Below are 26,517 nucleotides of genomic sequence, written 5' to 3' on the forward strand. Positions count from 1 at the left end.
CAGCAAATTTGCTAAAAAAATATGGCTACAGGTCCCATGGGAAAAAAAAAATACATATACAGAAAGCCACCGAAGTGTACCAACATGCTCCACACCAAACCAAAAAGCATTATGGTCTTTTATTTTTTATTAAATCTCCCAAATATTGGCAAAACTAAAATGTTGGTCTTCTAACGCTGCAGAAACTGAAATATGGCGTCAGTGGTAATTCTGTAGCCAATGAAACTCAGAGCATTTTACTGTAATTGTTAATTGTTGAGATTTTACATAAAACAAAAACATGAGGATGAGATCACACGAGTATAGAGTGACACTGCCGCTACAAGAGGTGCGGGCAGCTGCAGGAGAACCCCGCTGTAACAGAAGCCATTCAACCTGTTCTAGCCTGTTAGGTGCCGCCACTGAATAGTCCTTGCTCATCAGTGTTGTGTCCATTGTATGTTCTTCAGGTCGATCCCATCTTGTACCATTTCCCACAGTGGGCTGTAAAACACAAAGGTATTTGTGACCATAATGTAGCTGCACAGGATGACAAATCATTTAGGAGCCAACGACAAAAAACAGAATAGGAAAATATCTTTCTGATCGTGTCTTCTGCTGCAAAATCCCTGAATGAACAAATCCTTACGTTACAGTACAAACAGTCCATTCATTCCACTACAGGGCTACAGTCCATTCATATCACATGTTTTACATCCATTTAACAGTTGCAAAAAACGGATGGCCAACTATTACTTAGAGATCAATGGTGGAGGGGGTTTCAATTTAGACCAGGGGTGCCCAATACGTCGATCGCGATCTATCGGTCGATCACGGGATCGGTGTCTGTTTGTTGACAGCGCAGGCTGAGAATCATCTTTGGACACTGGCAAGCCGGTGCCTTGCACTCGTTCGCAGTCAGGGCTGCGGCGGCCCCGCCTGCCAGTGTCCAGAGATGATTCTCAGCCTGCGTTGTGAACAAGCAGACACCGGAGAGCTGTCTCCTGCTCTCACGCTCCGCCCCACCCACAGGCCCCGCCCCCGTCCACAAGAAGTGGGTAGTAGATCTTATCCCTTGGTCAGTTTATAAAGTAGCTCACATGCTGAAAAAGTGTGAGCCACCCCTGATATAGACGGATGGACCTCCATTTTTGCATCCATGAAGTTGATATGCTAAATGGATGTAAAAAATGTCATGTGAATGGACCCTGACAATGATTGATATGCCACACAAATACAAGGCTAAACAAACCTATGGAGATTTTAATAATAGCAGCATATCCAAAACATTTTTAAAATGATGTAATAAATAAAGTTAACTTTATGTATTAAATGACACACAAGTCCACAACTCTTAAAAGGGGTTGTCCAGGTAATAGTAATTTACCTACCTAGGGGTTCCGATGACATCACAACCCCTAGGTCATGTGATCTGATCCCTCTCTCCCTTGGTCATCTATCCCCCCCCATCCTTCCCTGGTGTCACAAATAATTAATTACCTGGGCTATTGGGGCTGTCCAACTGTAGTTAAGTCAGCCCACATAGCATACACACTTGGACAAAATTGTTGCTCGCCCTCATTTAATGAAAGAAAAACCCACAATGGTCACAGAAATTACTTGAATCTGACAAAAGTAATAATGAATAAATATTCTATGAAAATGAACAAATGAAAATCAGACATTGCTTTTCACTTAAACAGAATTAAAAAAAAAATAAAACTCATGAAACCGGCCTGGACAGAAATGATGGTTCCCATAACGTAATATTTTGTTGCACAACCTTGTGAGGCAATCGCTGCAATCAGACGACTCCTGTAACAGTCAATGAGACTTCTGCCCCTCTCAGCAGGTATTTCAGCCCCCTCCTCATGAGCAAACTGCTCCAGTTGTCCTAGTTGAAAGGTGCCTTTTCCATATGGCATGTTTCATCTCCTTCTAAAGATGCTCATAGGATTTAGGTCAGGGCTCATAGTAGGCCACTTCAGAATGTTTTCCTCTTTTCTCTCTCCTCTTTCCTGTTTTCCATTCTTGGGTCTTTTTAGCTGTGTGTTTTGGGTCATTACTCTATTGCAAGACCCATGACCTGCGACTGAGACCAAGCTTTCTGACACTGGGCAGCACATTTCTCTCTAGAATCCCTTGATAGTCTTGAGATTTCATTGTACCCTGCACAGATTCAAGACCTCCTGTGCCAGATGCAGCAAAGAAGCCCCAGAACATAACAGAGTCTCCTCCATGTTTCACAGTAGGGACAGGGTTCATTTCAAGATATGCTTCATTTTTCTATTTGTAAACATAGAGCTGATGTGATTTGCCAAAAAGTTTGATTTTTGTCTCATCTGTCCATAGGACATTCTCCCAGAAGCTTTGTGGCTTGTCAACATGTAGTTTGGTTATTATTACTTTTTGTCAGATTCAAGTTATTTCTGTGACCATTGTGGATTTTTCTTTCATTGAACGAGAGGGACCAACAATTTTGTCCACGTGTGTAGGTAATTAATTACCTGTGAGATTATGGGAGGAGGGGCAGAGAAATCCAGGGGGCTGAACACTGTCTTGGATCACATGAGACAGGTTCGTGAAGCTGTAAAAAAATTCCAAGTCCATCATCTGCGATCCCAGGGACCAGGTACATAAATTACTCTCCCTGGACAAGACCATAATATCAACCTACTTTATGGTCCATATTACGTTTACAAATCCCATCCCGATTAACCCAAACTATCACCATACATTGTATGCTTGAGTCAACAGACCCGTGGTCAGGACAGGACTTGCGAATATAATACAGAACGTAAAATAAATCTATATGATGGCTATGTGAATTAAACAACATCCCCCCCCAACAGAGAACCCCATAGGGGAGTAGAATTTGTACCTCATTTCTCTGAGCCTTTTCACCTCTTGGATGCATTTCTTAACAGTATAGTCAACCTCCTCATCTGTTGTAAAGCGACCGATACCAAATCTTTAAGGAAACAGATATACATTTGTAACAGACCAGATAAGAAAAAAATTAAAGGGACTTTCCGGCTCAAAACTTGTTTTTCATACTGATTAGAGATGAGCGAGTGGTACTCGATCGAATACTACGGTATTCGAAATACTCGTACTTGATCGAGTACCACTCGCTATTCGAATGTGAAAGTTCGATGCAGAACCGGCATTGATTGGCCGAATGCTATACAGTCAGCCAATCAACGCTGGTTCTTCTCCTACCTTTAGAAGTCTTCTCCGTGCAGCTTCTCCGCGGCGTCTTCTGGCTCTGAATTCACTCTGCCAGGCATCATGTCCGCTTGTAGTGCGGGCATGCGCAGTCGGCTCTGCCCAGGCCCGATGCCTGGCAGAGTGAATGAAGAGCCGGAAGATGCCGTGGGGACGCTGCAAGGAGAAGACTTCTCGGAGGATCCAGCCCGACCCTCACTCGTGGCCTTGGTAAGTATAATTAGATCGAACGTTGCCTACCCCTGAAACGAGCATTTTCCCCCCATAGAGTATAATGAGGTTCGATATTCGATTCGAGTAGTCGAATATTGAGGGGCTACTCGAAACGAATATCAAACCTCGAACATTTTACTGTTCGCTCATCTCTAATACTGATGAAATGGAATGAAACTGTATATAAAATCTATTTTATATTGAAACACATCCTTACTATTACCATACTACATTGTAACACTATAATAAAGTAAAATCTGGAAATATTAGGAAAACAAACTAAAAAAATATTAAGATACCAAAAAAACCCAACCTGATGGAGGAGTGAGCCAAATCTTCGTCTGCTCCAATAGCTCTTAGCACATATGAAGGTTCCAGCGATGCAGATGTACAAGCACTGCAGATCAATATACAAGAGGTTATATATAATGTGCCTATGCAGGACATCTAGGCCATCCCCATAATATAGAAAAGTATAAAATGAGCTTTTACGCATAACTAAAATATTATTTTGTTTTTTTCTTCATAAATCCACAGGTGAAGATAAAATTTGTAATATACTTTATTAAAGAAAAGTGCCTGTTTCTTCACTTATTCTGCCCCTGATCAAATCTATACAATAGAAGTCTAGAGAGAGGGGAGGGGAAGGAAGAAGAGAGAGACATCTGCATTATAGACAACTTTCTTACGCAACACAACTGTGTTATCAGGAATTATTAACCAACTAGCCTTTGACGGACAGAACTGACTCATTTAATGCTATAGATGGCCTCATTTGTCTGTCTTTCTCCTTCTCCCCTCTTCATAGACATCATTGTACACTAAAACTAAACTTGCTTGTGTATGGAGTATGGACACAATGACTGAGATGCAGGGCATGGAGACACAGGATTCCCATTCTTTACTAAAAGAAAAGTGCCTGCGTCTTTAAGTATTGTGATTTGGGTCTGTATACAAGCAGATTAGTTTACAAGTATTTTCTGTAAGGAGCAGGCTGAATAGGAATTCCTGATAATCCAGTTGCGTCTCTCTGCTTTGAGGAACTCTCCGCCTCCTCTCCATAGACTTCTATTGTACAGATTTGATCAGTAGCAGAGGTGAACAAACAGGCCATTTTCTTTAATATTTTACAAAGATTGTTGTCTTGACCTGCATTCACCAATGGAGTTATGAAAAAAATAAAATAGAAATTACACTTTAAGAAGGTCCAATTACATGTAGAAAAGCATCAGTATCCACTGTAGAAACGCTATCATTGTGGTCCTGCTCATATCTAGGAGACATTTTACAACACTTGTAGATGTATATTCAAAATAAGAGTGTCCCAAATAAAAGAAAAAAAAATTAACCAAGACATTTGAGAAATAAAACCTATTCTCGATATGATAAAAAGTGATGTCATTTTGGGGCAACACGGCAGCTTTTGATTTAGGTACTGCGCTACCCCATGGAACAGAACTGCATTACCTACATCCAGCGCTATAGTTTGTATGGGGAGTATGTTCTAGCCCCAACCCTGACAACACCATACAAAATAAAAATTACCGTAACGGAGAGGAAAAACTATTTTAAATAGTTTTTTTAGTAGCACTTTGCGCTATTAAATTTAAAAAAATGAAAAATGTTTATATTTTCCTGGATACAAATTATTTAAAAAAACCCCCACAAAAATACGACATAAAAATAAAGCCCTAAGTGTCACTAAAAAGAGACACAGAAAGGAGTTGAATAACCCAAACGATACAAACGTTATAGCCCTCAAAACCGCACGTACAGAAAACCCGAAAATGTGTCTGGTCCTGAACCAGAAATTGTCCTGGTACTGAAGTGGTTAAAAAAAAAAGTGTTTTAGTGAAATGTGAGACACAGACATGTTTTCCCTTATTTTCGTAGGCACCACAGGGAATGTGTGTGGCAGCTTTCCCTGTTTCTGAGGATTTCAGCACATGCGACCATCTGTTCGGTTGGGAAAACCTCTCGAAATTTGACTGAGAATAAAAAAAAAACCATAGTGACATACCTTCCAGATGAAAGCGCAACGTCTTTCAGAGCCATCAGCAAACTCTCCCCCTCCACATAAGCAAACGAAAGGTTTACACAACCTGAAAGGGAAATCCGCATTAGTTAAACACATTCATCTGTGCAAACATCAAAGTCATTTGCCGTCATTTAGAAAAAAAATGGCGGCAAAGCGGACACTAGTGATATGGTATGGCAAGCAATGATCTCATAAAGGTGTGTATACCATATCCATACCTGACATGACGAGGTATGTTATATAGAAAGTAATCCTGTGCCATGAGCCCCACTTACCTGGATACCGTTGCTCAGGGTCTCCGTTCAGCACAACCTCTGGGATATTGTTCATTATGTTCTTAACCAGCCTTTGGGACAGAGCGCTTATCCTCTTGTGGTCGTACTGTGGGAATACCAAAAAAACAAACAATCACCAAAATATAAAGGAAACAACAGGAAATATATATGTACTTAGGTATTTTACACATATGGCTAATGTCATTTATCCTTAGAAGTCTGACGTTTGTCTATATATGTTGCATAAAGCTTTCATTGTTTGCTTCATTGCAGTATTAAAAATCTTGGTCAGATTTACTTATCCTGTCTAATATTCAGACAGAGCAAACTTTAAGGCCAGGGCCGGAAATGCCGCGATTTGCCAGCGGCGGAAAAATCGTGGCATTTTGCAGTAATTGCAAAGTGGATGGGATTCATGCAAATCCCATGCCAACTTTGCGGTAAAAACCGCAGCATGGACACGCTGCGATTTCCATAACTGACACGGTTTTGAAAATTGCAGCATGTCAATTATATCTATGGAAATGCTGGCGGCTTCCTCGTAGATATAATGGTAACAGAAAGTCTGCGGAGGAAAACTCTGTGAACTTTCTGTTCAAAGCACTGCTGGAAGAACTGTGATGCGTTCCCACTGCAGTCCCGTGGAGTCAGCCGAAAAGGATTTTCCAGGATCTAGGATTGATGACTTAGCCTTAGGATAGGTCATTGATGAAAGATTGGCTGGAGAGCTCCCGGCTGATCAGCTGTCTGAAGAATCTTCAGCATTCACACGAACGCTACGGCATCTTCAGTACTTACAAAGTGCAGTGTCGGACATTTGTATAGTTACTGTGCTTGATATAGCAACTCAGCCCATTCACTTGAATAGGCTGAGCTGCGGTCAAGCCATGGAACCAATAAAAGTGAGGGCTGCTGCCACTGCAAGGAGCTGATCCATGGAGGTCCTGAATGTTGAAGCCCATGTATCTTCAACTAATGAAGTATCCTAAGGAGAGGTCATCAATATAAGAGTCCTGGTTAACCCCTCTAAACTAAAAAGCTTGAAAATGCACCAAATCTATCACAGAGGCTCAGACTGAATGGTAAATTTGTCATATTTTCAAACACTTTGTCTAACATTGGTTGGATTACTTCCTTACTTACTTCTCCCATAATACTAGATTCACACTAGCGTTGGAGCCTCTCAGTCCCCGATTCCGCTTAAAAATCGGTGGAGAGAAAGGTTTTTGAAGAAGGACAAATTTTCTCTCTGCGGTTTCCGGCGGACTCAGTTATAGTCCATGTGTGTAGTCCACGTGGAACCAATTTTTCAACAGATAGGTTTGCCATCTTTTGGGTCCCCTAGTAGACCTGAACACTAGCGTGAACCTAAATTAGGAGCGTTAATGGGAAATCATATGCTCTATCTATAAATATAAGCAGTGGGGATAAAGTAACATGGATCATTTACCTCTAGCTCCTGTTCAGCTACTTCACAGGCTGCACCAAACCCAACAGTGAGTGGAGCTGGCACTGTCCCGGATCTCAGACCCCTCTCCTGCCCTCCACCACTGATCAGGGGCTCCAGTCTTACTCTAGGTCGCCGGCGAACATAGAGGCCCCCAACACCTAAAGTGTCAAGATGAGAAATGTCAGTTCTTAACAATTTAAATAAAAGGTGCACTGACCATCTTAACAAGTTGGAAAGAATTATTCCCGTCTCTGTATTTGCTGCCAAGATGGAAATAACTGCTTTTAAGTCTGGACCCCAGGGCAGGACTTACAGGAAGAGCAGCGCAATGATGCTGTACGTCTGTTCTGTAAATTAAATAAAGTCAACCGGAGCTCGGGAAACAGTACAACACATTTACCAACACAGTTTCCATAATGGTGTAGATAAAGCTCCAGTATAGCACATTAACCTAGAGCTGTTCCTGCAAGACCCGTCCTGGGAATCAGGACTTAGAAGTAGTTGCCCCATCTCAGCAGCAATTTGCCAACACATTAGTGACCCTTTATGTTGTATTCCCTCCTTGCACATTAATGTCATATCCATACCCATCTTTGAGACTCACTCCTAACGCTGTACATGTGCAGCTCTCCACCCATGTCTATTTTTTGAAAAGAGAGAGCTGCAGATGCATCAGCACCTTTTCAGTCACAGCAATCGCAAGATGATGGTCTGGGGAACCCCATTCTCAAGATCGGGTCCCACACCTCTAGGATCCAAACCTATCTTAATTAAAGGGCATCTATGGTATATCCATATACCAAGTTTGCCGCAGCTAAAGGTGTATACAATAATAAACTATTACTGGTCAAAACTTAGCAAAACTAGAATAATGGAGTTTTGAGTAACACAAGTGGAAGAACAGGAACGGTCAGTGAGTGTGATAGCACAAGTACTACGGATGCGGCGTACCTTTAGGGCCATAGATCTTATGTGCGCTTATGCTCATTAGGTCGATCTTCATGTTATTCACATTCAGGGGGATCTTGCCTACAGCCTGTGCCGCGTCTGTGTGAAAGAAGACTTTTCTGGAGCTACAAAGGTAACCTGAAGTAAGAAACGGACAAGAATGGGATTTTATATCAAAGCAGGCAACAAGATTGGAATATACAAAGCAAAAGAGAGACAAAATATATCAAAAGAACTTTACATGGATTACGTTATTAAAGGCCTATTCTTGTGTTCGTCCTTCAATATCAGATCCGTAAAAGTGGGACTCTCTATAGGCTCAGCTGTTTTAGGGGGCTGCAATGCTTGGCAAGTGTCTGTTCACACGGCTCAGTAAACCTGTATATCGCACATCATAATACATGCCATATTATAAACTCAAATCCTGTCCCAAACACACATCTAACTAACCAAACATACAACACCATAGATCCCTATGATGGTGTTAGTTTTACTCATTAGATATGTTGGTTGGGACGCAATTTGGAATTGTAATATAATGTGTATGATATGGACATATATAGCCATGTAAATCTGGCCTATATAAGCAAGGGCTGCTTTATCCATAGGTCTAACAGTGTCCTTTCACCAGGCACTATGGTAGCAGGGGCGCCCTTGAAACACCAGGACAGCCCTACATTTAGAGTGCTGTTCTGGGCGGTGGTTCCAGGCTGCCCCAGCACCAACTCAATCATATCCAGAGGACGCAGATGACATGAATACAATGGTGAAGCAGGGAGCCGTACAATGGTGAAGCAGAGAGCATTCAGCGCCCATCTCTGCTCTCAGTGTCTTGGGAGCAATAGATGTGATGTAGTGATGTCACTGTTGTGTGGTGATGGGGGTCCACTTATGAAAACCTTGCACTGGGCCCACCAATGCATTAAAATGACCCTAAATCCAGCCCCACAGATAGGTAGGTTAGGGTCAACTGAATTATGCAGTGTTCTTCCCTTGTGAATCACTGCCTCCATTGCTTTTGTTAATACGGAAACAAGATCTTTGGTGAAATGAGGGTGTTACTTACCTCTTTGGAGCAACGCCAATGCCCTCATTAAGCTCATTTCCATACTAAGAGAAAATGCAATCTCTTGACAATTAAGGCAACGATTCACAGGGAAAACATCTGATACAGGTGACTGTAACTTATCTATTGATCTGTGTGCATGGGTTTACATGCTGGGTCCTAGTAACAGACTCCCTTTAACACTTTACCATTATCTCAGTGACACAAAAGTATTGGGTAGACAACAAGTCAAGCTGTAAATGGCTTGTATGTCCCAAACATTGGTGGTTATATACGTTACAGCAGTTAAAATGGAAGTAAATTTTGGAACCATCCTGATAAGGCGAAATCTGGAGCTTTGGCCCCTTTTCATGTTGGATGGTGCCTTCACTACACATCAAAAACATTGGGTATTTAGGTGGTGCTGAGGACACAACTGAATTGCATCTGCCAAACACAGAGATTGCCAATATCAGCTAATGGGGGCAAAGGACCACTACATGTGCTGCGTCTTTGTGACCTGCCGTAAATAAAGACTTTCCAAACCCTTGAGACTTTGGCTCCATGGCATTGTATCACTGTCGGTGTGTTACGCTGTAATCTTATAACAGACAGCAGTACATGCTCACATGGAAGGAACTGAAGGGATTGAAAATATGTGAAAAACACAGATGCATGACATTGAAGGTACATGTGCTAACAATGTATTGCAGTCACAATTTATTAGTTACTACAACAGAAATCTGGTCTGTACCTATATCAGCTATAGGTTGCTTGACTCCTATTTCATTGTTCACAGCCATGACAGACACTATGCTTGTATCTGGCCGTATGGCGTCTTCTAAAACCTAAAAGAAATGATCAATGAAGTTTTCTACAAACTGACAACTGTGATGCATAAAACACAAAAGTGAAAGGTTTTCCAGGTCACCTTTAGATCCAACAGACCATTCTTCTGGACAGGAAGGTAAGTAACTTGGAATCCTTCACCTTCTAAGGAGCGGCATGAATCCAGGACACACTTGTGTTCGGTCTGAGTGGTGATAATATGTTTTTTGCGAGATTTGTAGAATCTGGCGACCCCCTTCAAGACATTACCAGGAGGAATAATAAAGTGTAAATACAGTGTAAAACATAAGAACCAACCAAACATACACACAACCACACATCCCCCTCCCCTTCTAACTACAAATATAATATACATATTACTATCACATTCACGCAGATGGGGCTGAAAAAATATTAAAAATCAGAATTACCTTGAGGGCGATATTGTTGGATTCAGTCGCACCACTTGTGAAAATAATCTCTTTGGGATCCGCTCCGATCAAGGAGGCCACTTGCTGCAAAAGAAACAATCGTTTTGTTTCTGACAAACGCTAAATATGAATCTACTACAATATTTTGTCAAAAGATAAAACCCAGATATAAAATATCTTAAGCTAAAACGTTCTATGCACACTGAATCAAACTTGTGGATTTCCGCGGGAGAGTCCGACCAGCCACTGTGCATATGGCATCCCTGCTCTACCCTAACATGTCGCTTTGGGATTTTAACATGCCCAGTCCCTTTGATCACCAGGAAATACGTCACTGCCAAAAGTGCTGGCAGCAGTTTCCTCCCCTCTTGCTTGCACATGCATGCTTGACTGAGCCTAGTGTGCATACAGGGTGTCAGGAGAGATATCTGTCAGGGATTTTAAAGGGGTTGTCCAGCCCCAAATCAAATATTCCTACTGATGACCTATCTGTGAGCAGCTTCTGGAGGCTCTGTATGAATCTGGATGACGGGCCATGACAGATCACATACTGATGACCTATACTGTGGAAAAGGCATCATATAAATATTTGATTTGGGGCCGGACAACCCCTTTAAGTGCAAGTTGAATACAATTTGGATATGATCTGGTCTTCATGGCTGGATGAGGCAGGCACCACGCTGCGTGCAACAGTATGTTATCAATGTTATCTGTGCCATAAATGAAACATATCCCTTATCCATAAGATAGCAGTACGCGCGTGATTGTTGGGGTCTGACTGCAGGGATCGGCCCTGATCATGAGAACATGGGTTCTAAGCCTTCTCATTTGAGTACAGCGTCAGTCTCGAATGCACCGCTCCTCCATTAACCTCTATGAAACTACTGAAGAGATGCTAAGGATAAATCTCAGCTCTCTCCATCAGTCCCATAGAACTGAATGAAGCATTTAGATATTTTGCTGTATCTGGTAGACAGTCCGAATGTAGTAGTTACCTCTCTTGCTTTCTCCATCGCCTTCTCGCTCTCCCAGCCGTACGCATGAGTTCTTGAGTGAGGGTTCCCATAATAATTTACCAGGTAAGGCAACATACGGTCTAGTACTCTGGGATCCTAAAAGAAAAGCCATGGCATAAGACACACTAGACTGATGCAGCCTTCCACTACAGAGGCAGGAGATGGAAACCTGCAGGAGTCTCTCACCCATTCATTTGAATGGATGAGAAAGCTGTCCGGCCGTGAGCGGCGGTGAGCGTTTTAGGCTCTCCGCCGCGAAACCGGGTTTTATAATCCGGACACAGAGTCGGACATGCAGTACTCTGTGTCCGGATAAAAAAAAAAACTGGTTTCGCGGCGGAGAGCCTAAAACGCTCACCGCCGGACCTGGTCTGTGGTTTCCGTCTTCTGGCATGCAGAAGATGGAAAGCACAGAACGGAGAGTAGAACGCAGGTGTGAACCCAGCGTCAGTCTGTATTGTACCGTTCCTCTGTTAAAGGGGCTCTATCAGCAAAATCATGCTGCTAGAGCCCCACATATGCGTGCATAGCCTTTAAAAAGGCTATTCAGGCACTGTAAAAGTTAAATTAAACTACCCCCCGTTTTAAAATAATAACTTAAAAAAGAATCTTCTCTACTTACGGAACGTGCACCCTGGGCGGGCATTCAGGGTGCGCCGTCTTCTTCTTCCCCGCCTCTTCGGGTCCCGTCCTCCTCCGGCGCTTGCTCGCGGACACTGATAAAAAAAAAAACAGCCCGGGCGCATGCGCAGTAGCACGCGGCTTCTACTACGGCTACTGCGCATGCGCCTGGGCTGTTTTTTTTTTTATCAGTGTCCGCGAGCAAGCGCCGGAGGAGGACGGGACCCGAAGACGTCAGAGGAAGAAGAGGCGGGGAAGAAGAAGACGGCGCACCCTGAATGCCCGCCCAGGGTGCACGTTCCGTAAGTAGAGATTCTTTTTTAAGTTATTATTTTAAAACGGGGGGTAGTTTAATTTAACTTTTACAGTGCCTGAATAGCCTTTTTAAAGGCTATGCACGCATATGTGGGGCTCTAGCAGCATGATTTTGCTGATAGAGCCCCTTCAAGAATAAATTGACGATGTGACAATGTGGTGTTATTATTCTCCTTGTCACAGGGGTATGTCCCTACACTCTCTGACACCAGAACGACCGCTCAGACAATGTCAGAGTGTGCAGGCACATGTCACTAACCAGTAACTCCTAACTGGTGATATATTCACAAATTTCCAGCAGGAATAACAGAGGAAGAGTAGAACAAAAAGTTATAAAGAAATGATGTCCCAGAATTTCATGGGTAACGCAAGCATTTACTAAAAGAGATCTGTCAGGAGAGGTAACAGATCCTCCTTAGTGTAACTCACCAGTGGACTTGTAGCTTGTACATCCATATACAGTGGCCTGAGCTCTGTCTTCTCTTGGCCATTATCATGCCGGTCTGTAAGGAAATACATAAGTGATAATATTACTAGGAATAACTATTACTTATAATTTATGACAGATTGTGTTTGTGGTGTATATTTTATGTATGTGCTAGGAAAACATGATAGATTGATAGATAGATTTATTTTTTTTTTTATCCACAATTGTAGGTCATGGTACAGATACATGCATTTCTATGGTCCCTGGGCTGTATGACCACGGCATAGTGAACAGACACAAAAAATAGAGAGTAGGTCCTATACCTGTCCGTATTTGTGGCTCAGCCCATTCATTTCAATGTATGGATCAGTGAAAAACACGGATGACACATGGATACCGCTCCGTGCCTCATCAGTTCCATTTTTACCGACCTATACACTGCACACGGACATGTAGACCTCTGCAGGAGCCGTATAGCTTTTTGTGACACACAGATTTATATACAGTCCTATAAAAAAAAGTTTGGGCACCCCTATTAATCTTTATCATTTTTAGTTCTAAATATTTTGGTGTTTGCAGCAGCCATTTCAGTTTGATCTATCTAATAACTGATGGACACAGTAATATTTCAGGATTCAAATGAGGTTTATTGTACTAACAGAAAATGTGCAATATGCATTAAACCAGTTTAATCAGTTCTTGGATCCTGGATGAAGGGATTTTGGACCATTCCTCTTTATAAAACAATTCAAGTTCCATTAAGTTTGATGGTGGCCGAGCATGGACAGCCCGCTACAAATCATCCCACAGATGTTCAATGATATTCAGGTCTGGGGACTGGGATGGCCATTCCAGAACATTGTAATTGTTTCTCTGCATGAATGCCTGAGTCGATTTGGAGCGGTGTTTTGGATCATTGTCTTGCTGAAATATCCATCCCCGGCGTAACTTCAACTTCGTCACTGATTCTTGAACATTATTCTCAAGAATCTGCTGATACTGAGTGGAATCCATGCGACCCTCAACTTTAACAAGATTCCCGGTGTCGGCATTGGCCGCTCAGCCCCAAAGCATGATGGAACCTCCACCAAATTTTACAGTGGGTAGCAAGTGTTTTTCTTGGAATGCTGTTTTTTTGCCCCATGCATAACGCCTTTTTGTGTGACCAAACAACTCAATCTTTGTTTCATCAGTCCACAGGACCTTCTTCCAAAATGAAGCTGGCTTGTCCAAATGTGCTTTTACATACCTCAGGCGACTCTATCACTATTAATAGGCAGTAAACCTAGGCAGTCATTAACTTATTAATACATTGCGTGACTTCAATTAAAATACATAGAAAGGAGTGTAACTGTGCCTATAGATAGGAGCGTAACTGTGCCCATAGATAGGAGGGTATCTGTGCCCATAGATATCATACACAAGTAGAAATGAACTCTAAAGATCAGTGATCCTTACTGATTCTCTACTGCGTATAACACAAGGTTACAGCTTTCAGGAGCACATGTCATTATAGGGTACCTATATACACTACTGTGCAGCCCAAGACTACACCAGGGGGTCTCTGCTTCCCACACTCTTACAACAGTTCTAGAGCCGGATTACCAGACTTCAGACTTTCTGGATTAGTGAATGCCAGATTTGAGGAAGCTGACTGTACTGGCCATAACCAAGCAGTACTTGTACTTAGTAGTAGCCCAGTGCCATCTACATTGTGCCAGATATTATATGTATACACTTTACTATCAGGACAAGATCTAGACCATTGCTTTGACCTGCCACTTTATAACAACAATCCTCTTCAGGCTATGTCATGTCTCGTCCTGTCCCACACTATTATGCCAGTTCTGTATATATCATCTCTTGTACCAACCATTATTATGCCAGTTTAATATATACCATCCCTTGTTATACCAGTTCAGTATATACTCTCTCTTGTTCCATCCTCACTATTATGCCTGATTAGTATATGCCATGTCGTGTATATCCATCATTATCTGATATATACAATGCCTGTTACCATCCTCACTATCCCTCTTTAGCAGAGGTTCTCAAACTTATTTTGTCTACCGCCCACTTCGAGAATTAATTATTTTCTAGCGCGCCCCCCCCCCCCCACACACACACAATTTTTTTACTTTACTACATCTTAAGAATCACAATCGCAGCCATTATGTTAATAATTAAATTATGTGTGTCATGTGAAAATAAGACTTTCTGATGAGGGTAATGTAAAACACCATTTTGTAATATTAGGAAAACTTTTATTCATGTTATTAAAACAAACATTTCAATTTTAAAACTAATCTAATCTAATGTGAAGGATGAATTTGATGATTTTTAACAAGTTTGTTAATATCAGGCTCGAATTTACTCAAAAACAGCCGTAAGTCACCGCGTTCGGTAATCTGCAACCGATTTCTCTTTTTAGTTAGCAACGTTGCCACAGCACTAAATCCACGTTCACACAAATAAGATGATGGGAATGCTATCAAAAATCGTTGAACGATGGACCACAATCCAGGGTAAAATTGCGGGATTGGCTTGAAGCTTGATCTGCCTTCTAAGCTGCCTAAAAATCTTCTTTCTTCCTGTTTGCTCGCGTCAATTAGCCCCGCCCACAAATTAGCGTGTAGCTCCGCCCACCACATAGCGTGATCCTATGGGATGACTGAAGGGCCTGTGATGTCATCAAAAGGTCCTGTAGACTTGGATTTACCTTGTACGGAGTTTCCTAAAGGATCTGGCTCCTCTGCCCACTAGCAGCCTGCTCTATATAATAAAGCTTTATCCTAGTGAACAGAGAGACCAGGTCCTTTAGCCCAGTAGGATTTAGACTGCTTTATATAAGAAAGCAGCACTTATTCCACACACCCCCCTCTATCTCACAGCAGGGAGCTAGGTGATGTGTATGTGATGTGTATGTGTGGTGCAGACACAGGCTGGCTCCGTACACTCAGCCCCCCCCTCCCCCCACACAGCAGGGAGCTACGTCATGTGGCTCCCTCAGCAATGAGCAGGGGGCCAGGTGCTAGTGTCCATAATGAAGTGAATAAAGTAAGATAGTGGACAAACAAAGCAGTTTTGCTGAAGCAGTGTATTTAGGAAAAGTCTTAAATCCACATTAACAAGCAGTATAGATAGGATCCTTGTTATACCACCCCTTTAAATTAGCCATCGCCCCCCTAAACCGCTTCAACGCCCCCCAATCTTCTCTGTGCCCTTTACTGCCCCCCTATAGGCCTCCAGCGCCCACAAGGGGGCGTTATCGCCCACTTTGAGAAAGACTGCTCTTTAGTATGCCATTCCTCACTATTATGCCAGTTTAGTATATACCAGTGATGGCGAACCTATGGCACGCGTGCCAGAGAGGGCACGCAGAGCCCTCCATGCTGGCACGCGTGCGGTCGCCCGGATCGCTCACCAACAGGGAATCCGGTACAGGATTCCCCGTTGATGAGCGATCACTGCCTTCAGTTGTATGTGCAAATGCACATACAGCTGAAAGCTGTCAGGGTAGGCCGCGGATCGCGCGACCGCGGCCTACACTGGCTGCAGAGTTTGACCTCTGCCCCGACGCGGGCGCGATGACGTCATCAGCGCCGCCAGTGACAAGAAGGTGGATGCCGGCGGCTCTTCAGGGGTGAGTATGAGAGTGGCTCACTGTGTATATGATGTTGGGGGGAGCGCTTATAATACTTGGTGGGGTGTATGATACTGGGGGGGAGTGTATAATACTGGGGGGAGTGTATAATACTGGGGGGAGTGTATAATACTGGGGGGAGTGTATAATACTGGGGGGAGTGTATAATACTGGGGGGAGTGTATAATACTGGGGGGGCTTATAATACTGGGGGGGCTTATAATACTGGGGGGGCTTATAATACTGGGGGGTGTACTAAAGAGCATATAATACTGGGGGGGGGGCTATTTATAAGCACACAATACTGTGTGTGGATGCCACTGTGGAGCATATAATCCTGTGGGGGGGGGGGGACACCTACTGCGGAGCATATAACACTGGGGGGCTACTGTGGTACTGTGGAGAATATAATATTGTGTGGTGGGCCCACTGCAGAGCATATAATACTGCCTGGGGTCCCCTCACTATTTATATCACACAGTATCTGTTTTATAGCAGACGTGATATTAGTACAGGATGTAAGAATATTACACGGTAACTATAAAACAGATCCTGTGCGATGTAAATAGTGAAAATTAATTGTTCAAAGTACCAAATGCCGAGACCTTTACATTTCAGTACAACGTTGTTTGTATTATTGAAAGCTCTGTAAAGCCCCACATGACTGTAATTTTTGGTCAGTAACTGTCCGCAATTGTGGATCCGCATAGTATTAAGTCTATATTGTCGTGTTGGCACTCCGCGAAAATTTTGTGGGTTTTGGGTTGCAGTTTGGGCACTCTGTCTCTAAAAGGTTCGCCATCACTGGTATATACCATCTCTTGTACCATTCCTTATTACACCAGGTTAGTACATACCATCTGATATTATGCCAGCTTAGTATACACCATGCCTTGTAACATCCCTATTATGCTAGCTTAGTCTATACAATCTCTTATACCACCCTTTAATATACCAGTTTAGTATATACCATCCCTATTATGCCAAATTGGTATACACCAGGTCTTGTACTACTACTATTATGCAAGCATAGTATACAGCAAGTCTCGTACTATCCTACACTAATACGTCAGTTTAGCATACTGTATATATCATGTCTCAGCTTAGTATACTGTATATAGCATGTCTTGTACTATCCTACACTATTATGCAAGATTAGTATATAACATGTCTTGTACTATCCCACACCATTACGTCAGCTTAGTATACATCATGTCTTGTACTGTCTTACACTATTATACAAGCTTAGTATACACCATGTCTCGTCCTATCCTGCGCTATTATACAAGCTTAGTATACAAGCTTAGTATACCGCATGTCTTGTATTAGCCTGCACTATTATACAAGCTTAGTATACTGTATATATCATGTCTTGTACTATCCTACACTACTATGACAGCTCAGTATATACCACGTCTTGTACTATCCTTACAATGTCAGCTTAGTATATAGCACGTCTTATACTATCCTTACAATGTCAGAGTAGTATATACCACGTCTTGTACTATCCTTACATTGTCAGCTTAGTATACTGTATATATCATGTCTTGTACTATCCTTACAATGTGAGATTAGTATATAACATGTCTTGTACTATCCTTACAATGTCAGAGTAGTATATACCACGTCTTGTACTATCCTTACAATGTCAGCTTAGTATACTGTATATATCATGTCTTGTACTATCCTTACAATGTGAGATTAGTATATAACATGTCTTGTACTATCCTTACAATGTGAGAGTAGTATATACCATGTCTTGTACTACCCTTACAATGTCAGCTTAGTATATACCACGTCTTATACTATCTTTACAATGTCAGAGTAGTATATACCACATCTTGTACTATCCTTACAATGTGAGAGTAGTATATACCACGTCTTGTACTACCCTTACAATGTCAGCTTAGTATATACCACGTCTTATACTATCTTTACAATGTCAGAGTAGTATATACCACATCTTGTACTATCCTTACAATGTGAGAGTAGTATATACCACGTCTTGTACTACCCTTACAATGTCAGCTTAGTATATACCACGTCTTATACTATCCTTACAATGTCAGCTTAGTATATAGCATGTCTTATACTATCCTTACAATGTGAGAGTAGTATATACCACGTCTTGTACTACCCTTACAATGTCAGCTTAGTATATAGCATGTCTTATACTATCCTTACAATGTCAGAGTAGTATATACCACGTCTTGTACTATACCACACTACTATGACAGCTCAGTATATACCACGTCTTGTACTATCCTTACAATGTCAGCTTAGTATATAGCACGTCTTATACTATCCTTACAATGTCAGAGTAGTATATACCACGTCTTGTACTATCCTTACAATGTCAGCTTAGTATACTGTATATATCATGTCTTGTACTATCCTTACAATGTGAGATTAGTATATAACATGTCTTGTACTATCCTTACAATGTGAGAGTAGTATATACCACGTCTTGTACTACCCTTACAATGTCAGCTTAGTATATACCACGTCTTATACTATCCATACAATGTCAGAGTAGTATATACCACATCTTGTACTATCCTTAGAATGTGAGAGTAGTATATACCACGTCTTGTACTATCCTTACAATGTGAGAGTAGTATATACCACGTCTTGTACTATCCTTACAATGTGAGAGTAGTATATACCACGTCTTGTACTATCCTTACAATGTCAGAGTAGTATATACCACGTCTTGTACTACCCTTACAATGTCAGCTTAGTATATAGCATGTCTTATACTATCCTTACAATGTCAGAGTAGTATATACCACGTCTTGTACTATACCACACTACTATGACAGCTCAGTATATACCACGTCTTGTACTATCCTTACAATGTCAGAGTAGTATACACCACGACTTGTACTATCCCACATCACTATGACAGCTCAGTCCATGCTCTCCATCCTCCTTGTATACATGTAGTTGTGTTGCTGCCACCACCCAGCATGTTCCTCACCACCTCGCAGTTCTCCCATCATGTACACAGGCTGAGGCCTACTACTACTACTATACTATTACCACTGCTCGTACCTGTCTGCCCCACATGACTGGCCCTGACTCCGGGGACTTTCCTGCAGTTCCCCGCCGCCAGCACGCTCCTCAGTGCGGCTCGGCACAACATGTCTGTCCTGCCAGGCTGCCGTGTTGTTTTGTGTTGTGTAACGGGGTCCGGGGGCGGTGTCACCGGGCACTAGAGGAGGAGGAGAGCGGGCACGGGCGGCTTCCGGGGAGGTGGAGAGTCTGCGGCGTCATCAGTGAGCTGCGGCCTAAAGCACGCCTGACACCACAGAGGTGAGAGCTGCCGGGGTAGTGAGGGGGTCACTGAGGTGAGAGGTGGGCTGCGGGCCGGGGAGGTGGGCGATGTGGTGGGGGGCTAGGCCGCCTGCGGACCCCGCGCTGTGTGACTGCTCCACGACTATTCAGAGATGTGCTAAAGGGGAACTCTACCCTGTTACTGATGAGGCCTCTGTGTCAGCACAGACCTACTCACATATATAGTCTTATAGTCAACAGAATGGGTATTTTTTCAATTTGTTCATATTGTTTGACATTTGTGTCTTCACCCTGTGCCCCTTTTCTAGTAACCTGAAGTTCCTGGGCTCCAAAGCAAAATCTGTAATGGGGCCCCCACTTAGACTACATGCACGTGACTGCGGGTCAGTAGACCTGTCATGGACGATAGGCGGATTGGTGTATGTATGTACACTGACCAAGCAGCAAATATGGACTGGTAAGGGAGCGCCTCTATTCTACAGCCCAGACACACAGACATCAAAGCTACGGTCACATGCATGAGGCTTTTCTGTGCACTGTCTATAATACTGGTGTCTAACCATGTTGTAGAGATGCTTTTTGCACCCCCATAGGCTCTGCACCCATATATATATATATGTACATATATATATATATATATATATGTACATATATATATATATATATATAATCTCCTCTGCACATATATTGTTCTGTCTCTCACTTAGAATTGGGGGGCCTCCTATCACCTGTCTGTGGAGTTGAGTGCAGGTCGCTCGCCACAATAAATATACTATATGAGAGTACACTCACTCTGCTGTCTACTTATCTATCGTACACTATAGTGCAGTGATGGCGAACCTATGGCACGCGTGCCAGAGAGGGCACGCAGAGCCCTCCATGCTGGCACGCGTGCGGTCGCCCGGATCGCTCACCAACAGGGAATCCGGTACAGGATTCCCCGTTGATGAGCGATCACTGCCTTCAGTTGTATGTGCAAATGCACATACAGCTGAAAGCTGTCAGGGTAGGCCGCGGATCGCGCGACCGCGGCCTACACTGGCTGCAGAGTTTGACCTCTGCCCCGACGCGGGCGCGATGACGTCATCAGCGCCGCCAGTGACAAGAAGGTGGATGCCGGCGGCTCTTCAGGGGTGAGTATGAGAGTGGCTCACTGTGTATATGATGTTGGGGGGAGCGCTTATAATACTTGGTGGGGTGTATGATACTGGGGGTGGGGTGTATGATACTGGGGGGGGGAGTGTATAATACTGGGGGGGCTTATAATACTGGGGTGGCTTATAATACTGGGGGGTGTACTAAAGAGCATATAATGCTGGGGGGGGGGGCTATTTATAAGCACACAATACTGTGTGTGGATGCCACTGTGGAGCATATAATCCTGTGGGGGGGGGGGGACACCTACTGCGGAGCATATAACACTGGGGGGCTACTGTGGTACTGTGGAGAATATAATATTGTGTGGTGGGCCCACTGCAGAGCATATAATACTGCCTGGGGTCCCCTCACTATTTATATCACACAGTATCTGTTTTATAGCAGACGTGATATTAGTACAGGATGTAAGAATATTACACGGTAACTATAAAACAGATCCTGTGCGATGTAAATAGTGAAAATTAATTGTTCAAAGTACCAAATGCCGAGACCTTTACATTTCAGTACAACGTTGTTTGTATTATTGAAAGCTCTGTAAAGCCCCACATGACTGTAATTTTTGGTCAGTAACTGTCCGCAATTGTGGATCCGCATAGTATTAAGTCTATATTGTCGTGTTGGCACTCCGTGAAAATTTTGTGGGTTTTGGGTTGCAGTTTGGGCACTCGGTCTCTAAAAGGTTCGCCATCACTGCTATAGTGCAATGTGACCCTGTGTCCCTCCACCCCTCACTAATGCAAATGTGGAGGAGCATCGGACACGCTCACTTTGGTGTCTTGTTTTTTACTCCCCACGTTCCAAAAAACCATAACTTTATTTTTCTATTCACAGAATTGTTTAGGGTTTTGGTTTTTTTTGGAGGGGAGGGGGATAAATGATACTGCCTAATGGTGGCATTAAATATTCTGTACGATGTACTGGGAAGCCATGATGGGCAAGAAGGTGGAGCTAGAGGCAGTAGGTGTACACTGCGGTCTGTGTTCGGTTGCAATGCTGGAATAGGGGAGGGGGAGTTTGTAGGGACACTTGGCCTCCAACAGGTCATGTGGTGTTGTGACATTTCGTTTGCAGCCCTCAGTGCCTGTGGGGGAGCTTGCAAATTAAATGTCAAAGGTATGACCTGCATGGAAACTAGGTAAAACTGTGCCAAATTTTAACATGATGTATATTGGTAAGTTGTTTTTTTGAGGAATCCTAAACCAGATAACCCCTTTAAGCCCTCCTTGCATCTGGCCTCACCATCTACGTGGTTAAATGCCCGTGATAATCTCTGGTTATAGGTAATATTGTCTGGTCCCTGCTGTGCAAAACACAGACCCTGTGGCTGTTATACCCGCTAAGTTCTTGAGTGGGCACCATATTTAACCCCCTTCCCCCCAGACATCAGCGGTAATAGTATGCAGAATATCACTATAGCACATGTGTAGATGTGGTGGGTACAGGGCACTGAATGTAATGTAAGGTTCTGTGTATGGATGATATGTTGAGGTGTCGACCGTACATAGGTGGAAAGGTGTATTGGGTGGGGTCATCGGTACAGACTGTGTGCTAGGAAGTGATTCTCAACATCCTCTATACGTCTCTTACAGATGCCAGTCGCAGTCGGAGGGCCCTATGGGCAGTCACAGCCCGGATGTTTTGACAAAGTGAAGATGGGTTTCATGATGGGCTTTTCTGTGGGCATGGCAGCCGGGGCACTATTTGGCACATTCTCATGTTTAAGGTGAGCAAATAATGTTCAGCTGCTTCTGAAATGATCAAAGTGCAAGTTAGAATCAATATCACCTCGTGTCACCTGAGTGTGAATAGTCAGTATCTGACCAGGCTGGAAAAACACTGCGGAAACTGTATATGAATGTACAAAACAGTATGTTAGATACCTCTGATATCTGACTTATCTTGTGGATATATCATAGATGTCTGATGGGAATAATCCTTGTAAGTGCGCTTAAACTTTGGAACAACTTCTGATTTCCTGGCAGTATTTGTCATTAAAGGGAATCTGTCAGGGAAATTTAGGACCCTAAACCACATGCAGATCTTACAGAATGGGAGTTTATTGTCCCAAATCGCTGTTATAAAATCATCCGTGCCCATAATATGGAGGGGGAAAAAAATTCTTTATACTCCCCTGCCGCTGTACTCCTACTCAGCTTCAGTGTGCATGCCCTGTAACTCGAGCACCTGCGCAGTGCAGCTGGGGTCTACATCCTCAGCATTACTGAAGAACTGTGTAGGTGCCGGGAGCACCAGAGAGGAGTCTGATGATAGTGGAGAAGGGTCATTTTGCATAGTTTTTTAAAAACGTAGAAATGCAATTCCGCTGTTGTATTAGAGATTCTCATTTGGCACTAGGATTGCTGTTCTACCTGTATTATTTCCAGAGATATTAGTTGGAAACTCAGTCAGGATTGGAAGCAGTTACCTATAAATATCCCAATCCTGATTCTGGAAGTAATGCAGGTAGAATAGAAATGCAATCTCTGGTTATTTTTGGGAAGTCCCAGATTATCGTGCGGTTCAGTGTTGAATTATCAGAAATTGTGGATTAAAAGAATGTCATTGTATAAAGGAGATATTACACCACTAATGGCTAGATCTGGCTTACAAATACTGTATTAAATTCTGACCAGAATACTAGTGTGACTGAGGCCTAAGAAGTAACTTAATATTATGTGTTGCAGATTTGGAATGAGAGGACGTGAACTCATCGGTGGCATTGGGAAGACCATGATGCAAAGCGGTGGCACATTTGGAACGTTTATGGCCATTGGGATGGGAATTCGATGTTGATCTGTCTGTAGTTAATAAATATATGTACTTGAGTTCACAATACGAGTCTGAACATCATTTGCACTCTTGTCTAGTTGTTGTAATATTTAGAGATGAGCGAACAGTGAAATATTCGAGATTCGTTTAGAATAGAGCCTCAATATTCGACTACTCGATCGAATCCCATTATAGTCTATGGGAAAAAATGCTTGTTTCAGGGGAAACCACTATTCGACTAAAGGAGAGTCACCAAGTCCATGAGTAGCAGGAGGAGAGTGTTTAGGAGGAGCGCTGTGCAGTTAAAGTGCACGGACACCATTATAGTCTATGGGGTCCGTGCGCTTTAACTGCACAGCGCTTGCAGTTGCGCTGATAAAAAGTAAGCTCCCTCGTAACATCAAGCTGCCAGCTCTCCCGACTAGCAAGGACAAGCCTGCTGCAGAACCAGTGTTGATTTGCCGCAGGCTCGTCCTTGCTAGTCAGGAGAGCTGGCAGCTTGGTGTAACGAGGGAGCTTACTTTTTCTCATAGGAATGAATTGACCAGTGTTGATTGGCCAGTGTACAGCATTCAGCCAATCAGCGCTGGTCCTGCCGGAGGCTCATCTGTGAGGAGGCGGAGTCTAAAATCGGACCACAATGGAGACTGCTTTGGTCCAATCTTAGACTCCGCCTCCTCAGACGAGCCTCCGGCAGGACCAGCGTTGATTAGCCGAATTCTGTACACTGGCCAATCAACGCTGGTCTATTCAATCCTATGAGAAAAAGTAAGCTCGCTCGTAACAGCAAGCTGCTGGCTCTCCTGACTAGCAAGAACGAGCCTGCTGCAGAACCAGTGTTGATTGGCTGAATGCTATAGCATTTAGCCAATCAACGCTGGCTCTGAATCGAATATTTACTGCGAATAGCAGAAGTAGTATTCGATCGAGTACAAATATTTCGAATACCGTAGTATTCTATCGAATACCTACTCGATGGAATACGACTCTCTCATCTCCAGTAATATATCATGTCCATTATTTATTAAATATCTATCCTGTCTGTGTCAAACAGATCACTACAGTATGTTTCTTATTCATTGGTTATTCTGATGCAACCAGTACACTGAGTATTAATTTTTTTTTTTAATTATTGAGACCAATAAAAGTTTAATTTTGAGATGGCTATCTATACACACACTTTCTTTTTTTTTTTTTTTTTTTTTTCCCTCTCCATATCATCCATTTGTCAGATATACCATCTACTTTGTTTTGCTCCTCCTTGCATGTTAGTAGCTGAGAATAATAGGCTGGATCTACATACAGTATTTTACAGAATATTTTAAGTAAATCAGTTTTATTGGATAGAAAGTAGCAAACCATGAGTTACAGTTGGTTACATGTTGTTACAAAACTCGCTGAAAATAGAACCCCTAAAACATAACCATTATTAGATTAGATATTACCGTATTTTTCGGACTATAAGACGCACCTAGGTTTTAGAGGAGGAAAATAGGGAAAAAAAATTTTGAAGCAAAAACTGGTAAAATATTTAATATATGGGAGTTGTAGTTTTGCAACAGCTGCAAGGCCACATTGACAGGTGACCCTGCAGCTGTACGGGGACGCATAGAGCGTTTTTTTTGCGGGGCCAGCTGTAATTTTTAGTTATACCATTTTGGGGGATATCTATTGCTTAGATCACCTTGTATTGAAAAAAAAAAACAGGAGGTGATTTAGAACTTTTATTTATTTCATATTTTTTTAAAGCTTTTTTTTTTTTTTTTTTTTTTTACTATTTTATATTCCCCCCGGGGCTTGAACCTGCGGTCACTTGATCGCAAGTCCCATAGACGGCAATACAACTGTATTGCCGTCTATGGGACATTCTGTCTATTAGTATTACGGCTGGTCATAGAGACCAGCCGCAATACTAATATATAGCCGTGACAGGCCGGGGAGCCTCATTAGGTCCCGGCTGTCACCCGAACAGGTCGGCTCCTGCGATATTGCCGCGCAGGAGCCGGCCTGCAACTCTACAGGTACGGGGCCGGTGGGGACCGGCCCCGGGGGAGAAGGGGCCGCTGATACTGACCCGGCATCCGCTGTACTAGAGAGGCGGATGCCGGGGAGGGATAGACGCCGGGCCCTGAGACATCGCTACGATCCTCTGCCCTGCATGAAGCCCTGCCCTGCAGGGCAGAGGAGCGCAGCGATGTCTCAGGCCCCGGCACCTGTAATGGCATCTATCACTTGCCGGCTTCCGTCTCTCTATTACAGCGGATGCCAGGCGCCACCTTCAGACTATAAGACGCACCCTTCTTTTCCCCAAAAATTTTGGGGAAAAAAAGTGCGCCTTATAGTCCGAAAAATACGGTATATAAAATCAAGTGCAAATAAACTAAAAATTGTATGTAACACCCGGACAATATTGGCGTCAGTCCTGGTATGTTACAAGACAGCAGCTAGAATAGAATAAATGATAAATAGTACAGTTATATACAGGACAATTTATATGATATACTTCATCCTGGGTTTAGATTTCTACACCTTTTATTGCTGCAATCAGGGTATCTAGTAGGTTGATGACAGAGTCCAGATTATTTGGTAATTTGTCCTTGTACTGCACTCTGTATCTTTAATGGTTTATATTGTGGTCCTAATTTGGTAGAACAATCCCTAGGGCGTCAAGGATATCATTTATTCTGTTCTAAGTGTATCTTGTAACATACCAGGAATGCCACTAATATTATCCGTGTGTCCGCGAGGAGTCAGCCGGCTCCACAACACTGACGCTTGGTTGTTGCTCATCGGGATAAGGTGAGCAAAGTGCGGGGTTGAGCTGCGACCCGCTGTA

At 43.0% G+C, this 26,517-nt stretch overlaps 3 protein-coding genes across 3 annotated transcripts in view; 1 reads left to right on the forward strand and 2 right to left on the reverse strand.

The window, feature by feature from the left end:
- Window positions 1-26,517, reverse strand: part of CPNE1 (copine 1) — a 340,171-nt gene that overhangs the window by 78,119 nt on the left and 235,535 nt on the right. The window lies entirely within an intron of this gene.
- Window positions 118-19,733, reverse strand: NFS1 (NFS1 cysteine desulfurase). Its single transcript, XM_075277588.1, is given in 15 exon segments — window positions 118-483; window positions 2,861-2,950; window positions 3,734-3,817; window positions 5,441-5,522; window positions 5,734-5,839; window positions 7,184-7,341; window positions 8,135-8,269; window positions 9,931-10,024; window positions 10,108-10,260; window positions 10,436-10,519; window positions 11,431-11,547; window positions 12,817-12,890; window positions 19,512-19,629; window positions 19,631-19,691; window positions 19,693-19,733. Coding segments are annotated over 15 exon segments (1,461 nt in total). The 3' UTR covers window positions 118-419.
- Window positions 19,644-23,745, forward strand: ROMO1 (reactive oxygen species modulator 1). Its single transcript, XM_075277589.1, has 3 exons — window positions 19,644-19,772; window positions 22,502-22,635; window positions 23,597-23,745. The coding sequence occupies exons 2-3, from the start codon at window positions 22,502-22,504 to the stop codon at window positions 23,703-23,705; spliced, it is 243 nt and encodes an 80-aa protein (XP_075133690.1). The 5' UTR covers window positions 19,644-19,772; the 3' UTR covers window positions 23,706-23,745.

This window comes from Leptodactylus fuscus, chromosome 6 (genome assembly GCF_031893055.1).
Source record: "Leptodactylus fuscus isolate aLepFus1 chromosome 6, aLepFus1.hap2, whole genome shotgun sequence".
In the NCBI taxonomy this organism is placed as follows: Eukaryota; Metazoa; Chordata; class Amphibia; order Anura; family Leptodactylidae; genus Leptodactylus; species Leptodactylus fuscus.

Coding starts and splice junctions, on each gene's coding strand:
- ROMO1 (XM_075277589.1), top strand. CDS start 22,502: ATGCCAGTCGCAGTCGGAGGGCCCTATGGGCAGTCACAGCCCGGATGT. Junction 22,636..23,596: donor GGCACATTCTCATGTTTAAG/GTGAGCAAATAA, acceptor TATGTGTTGCAG/ATTTGGAATGAGAGGACGTG.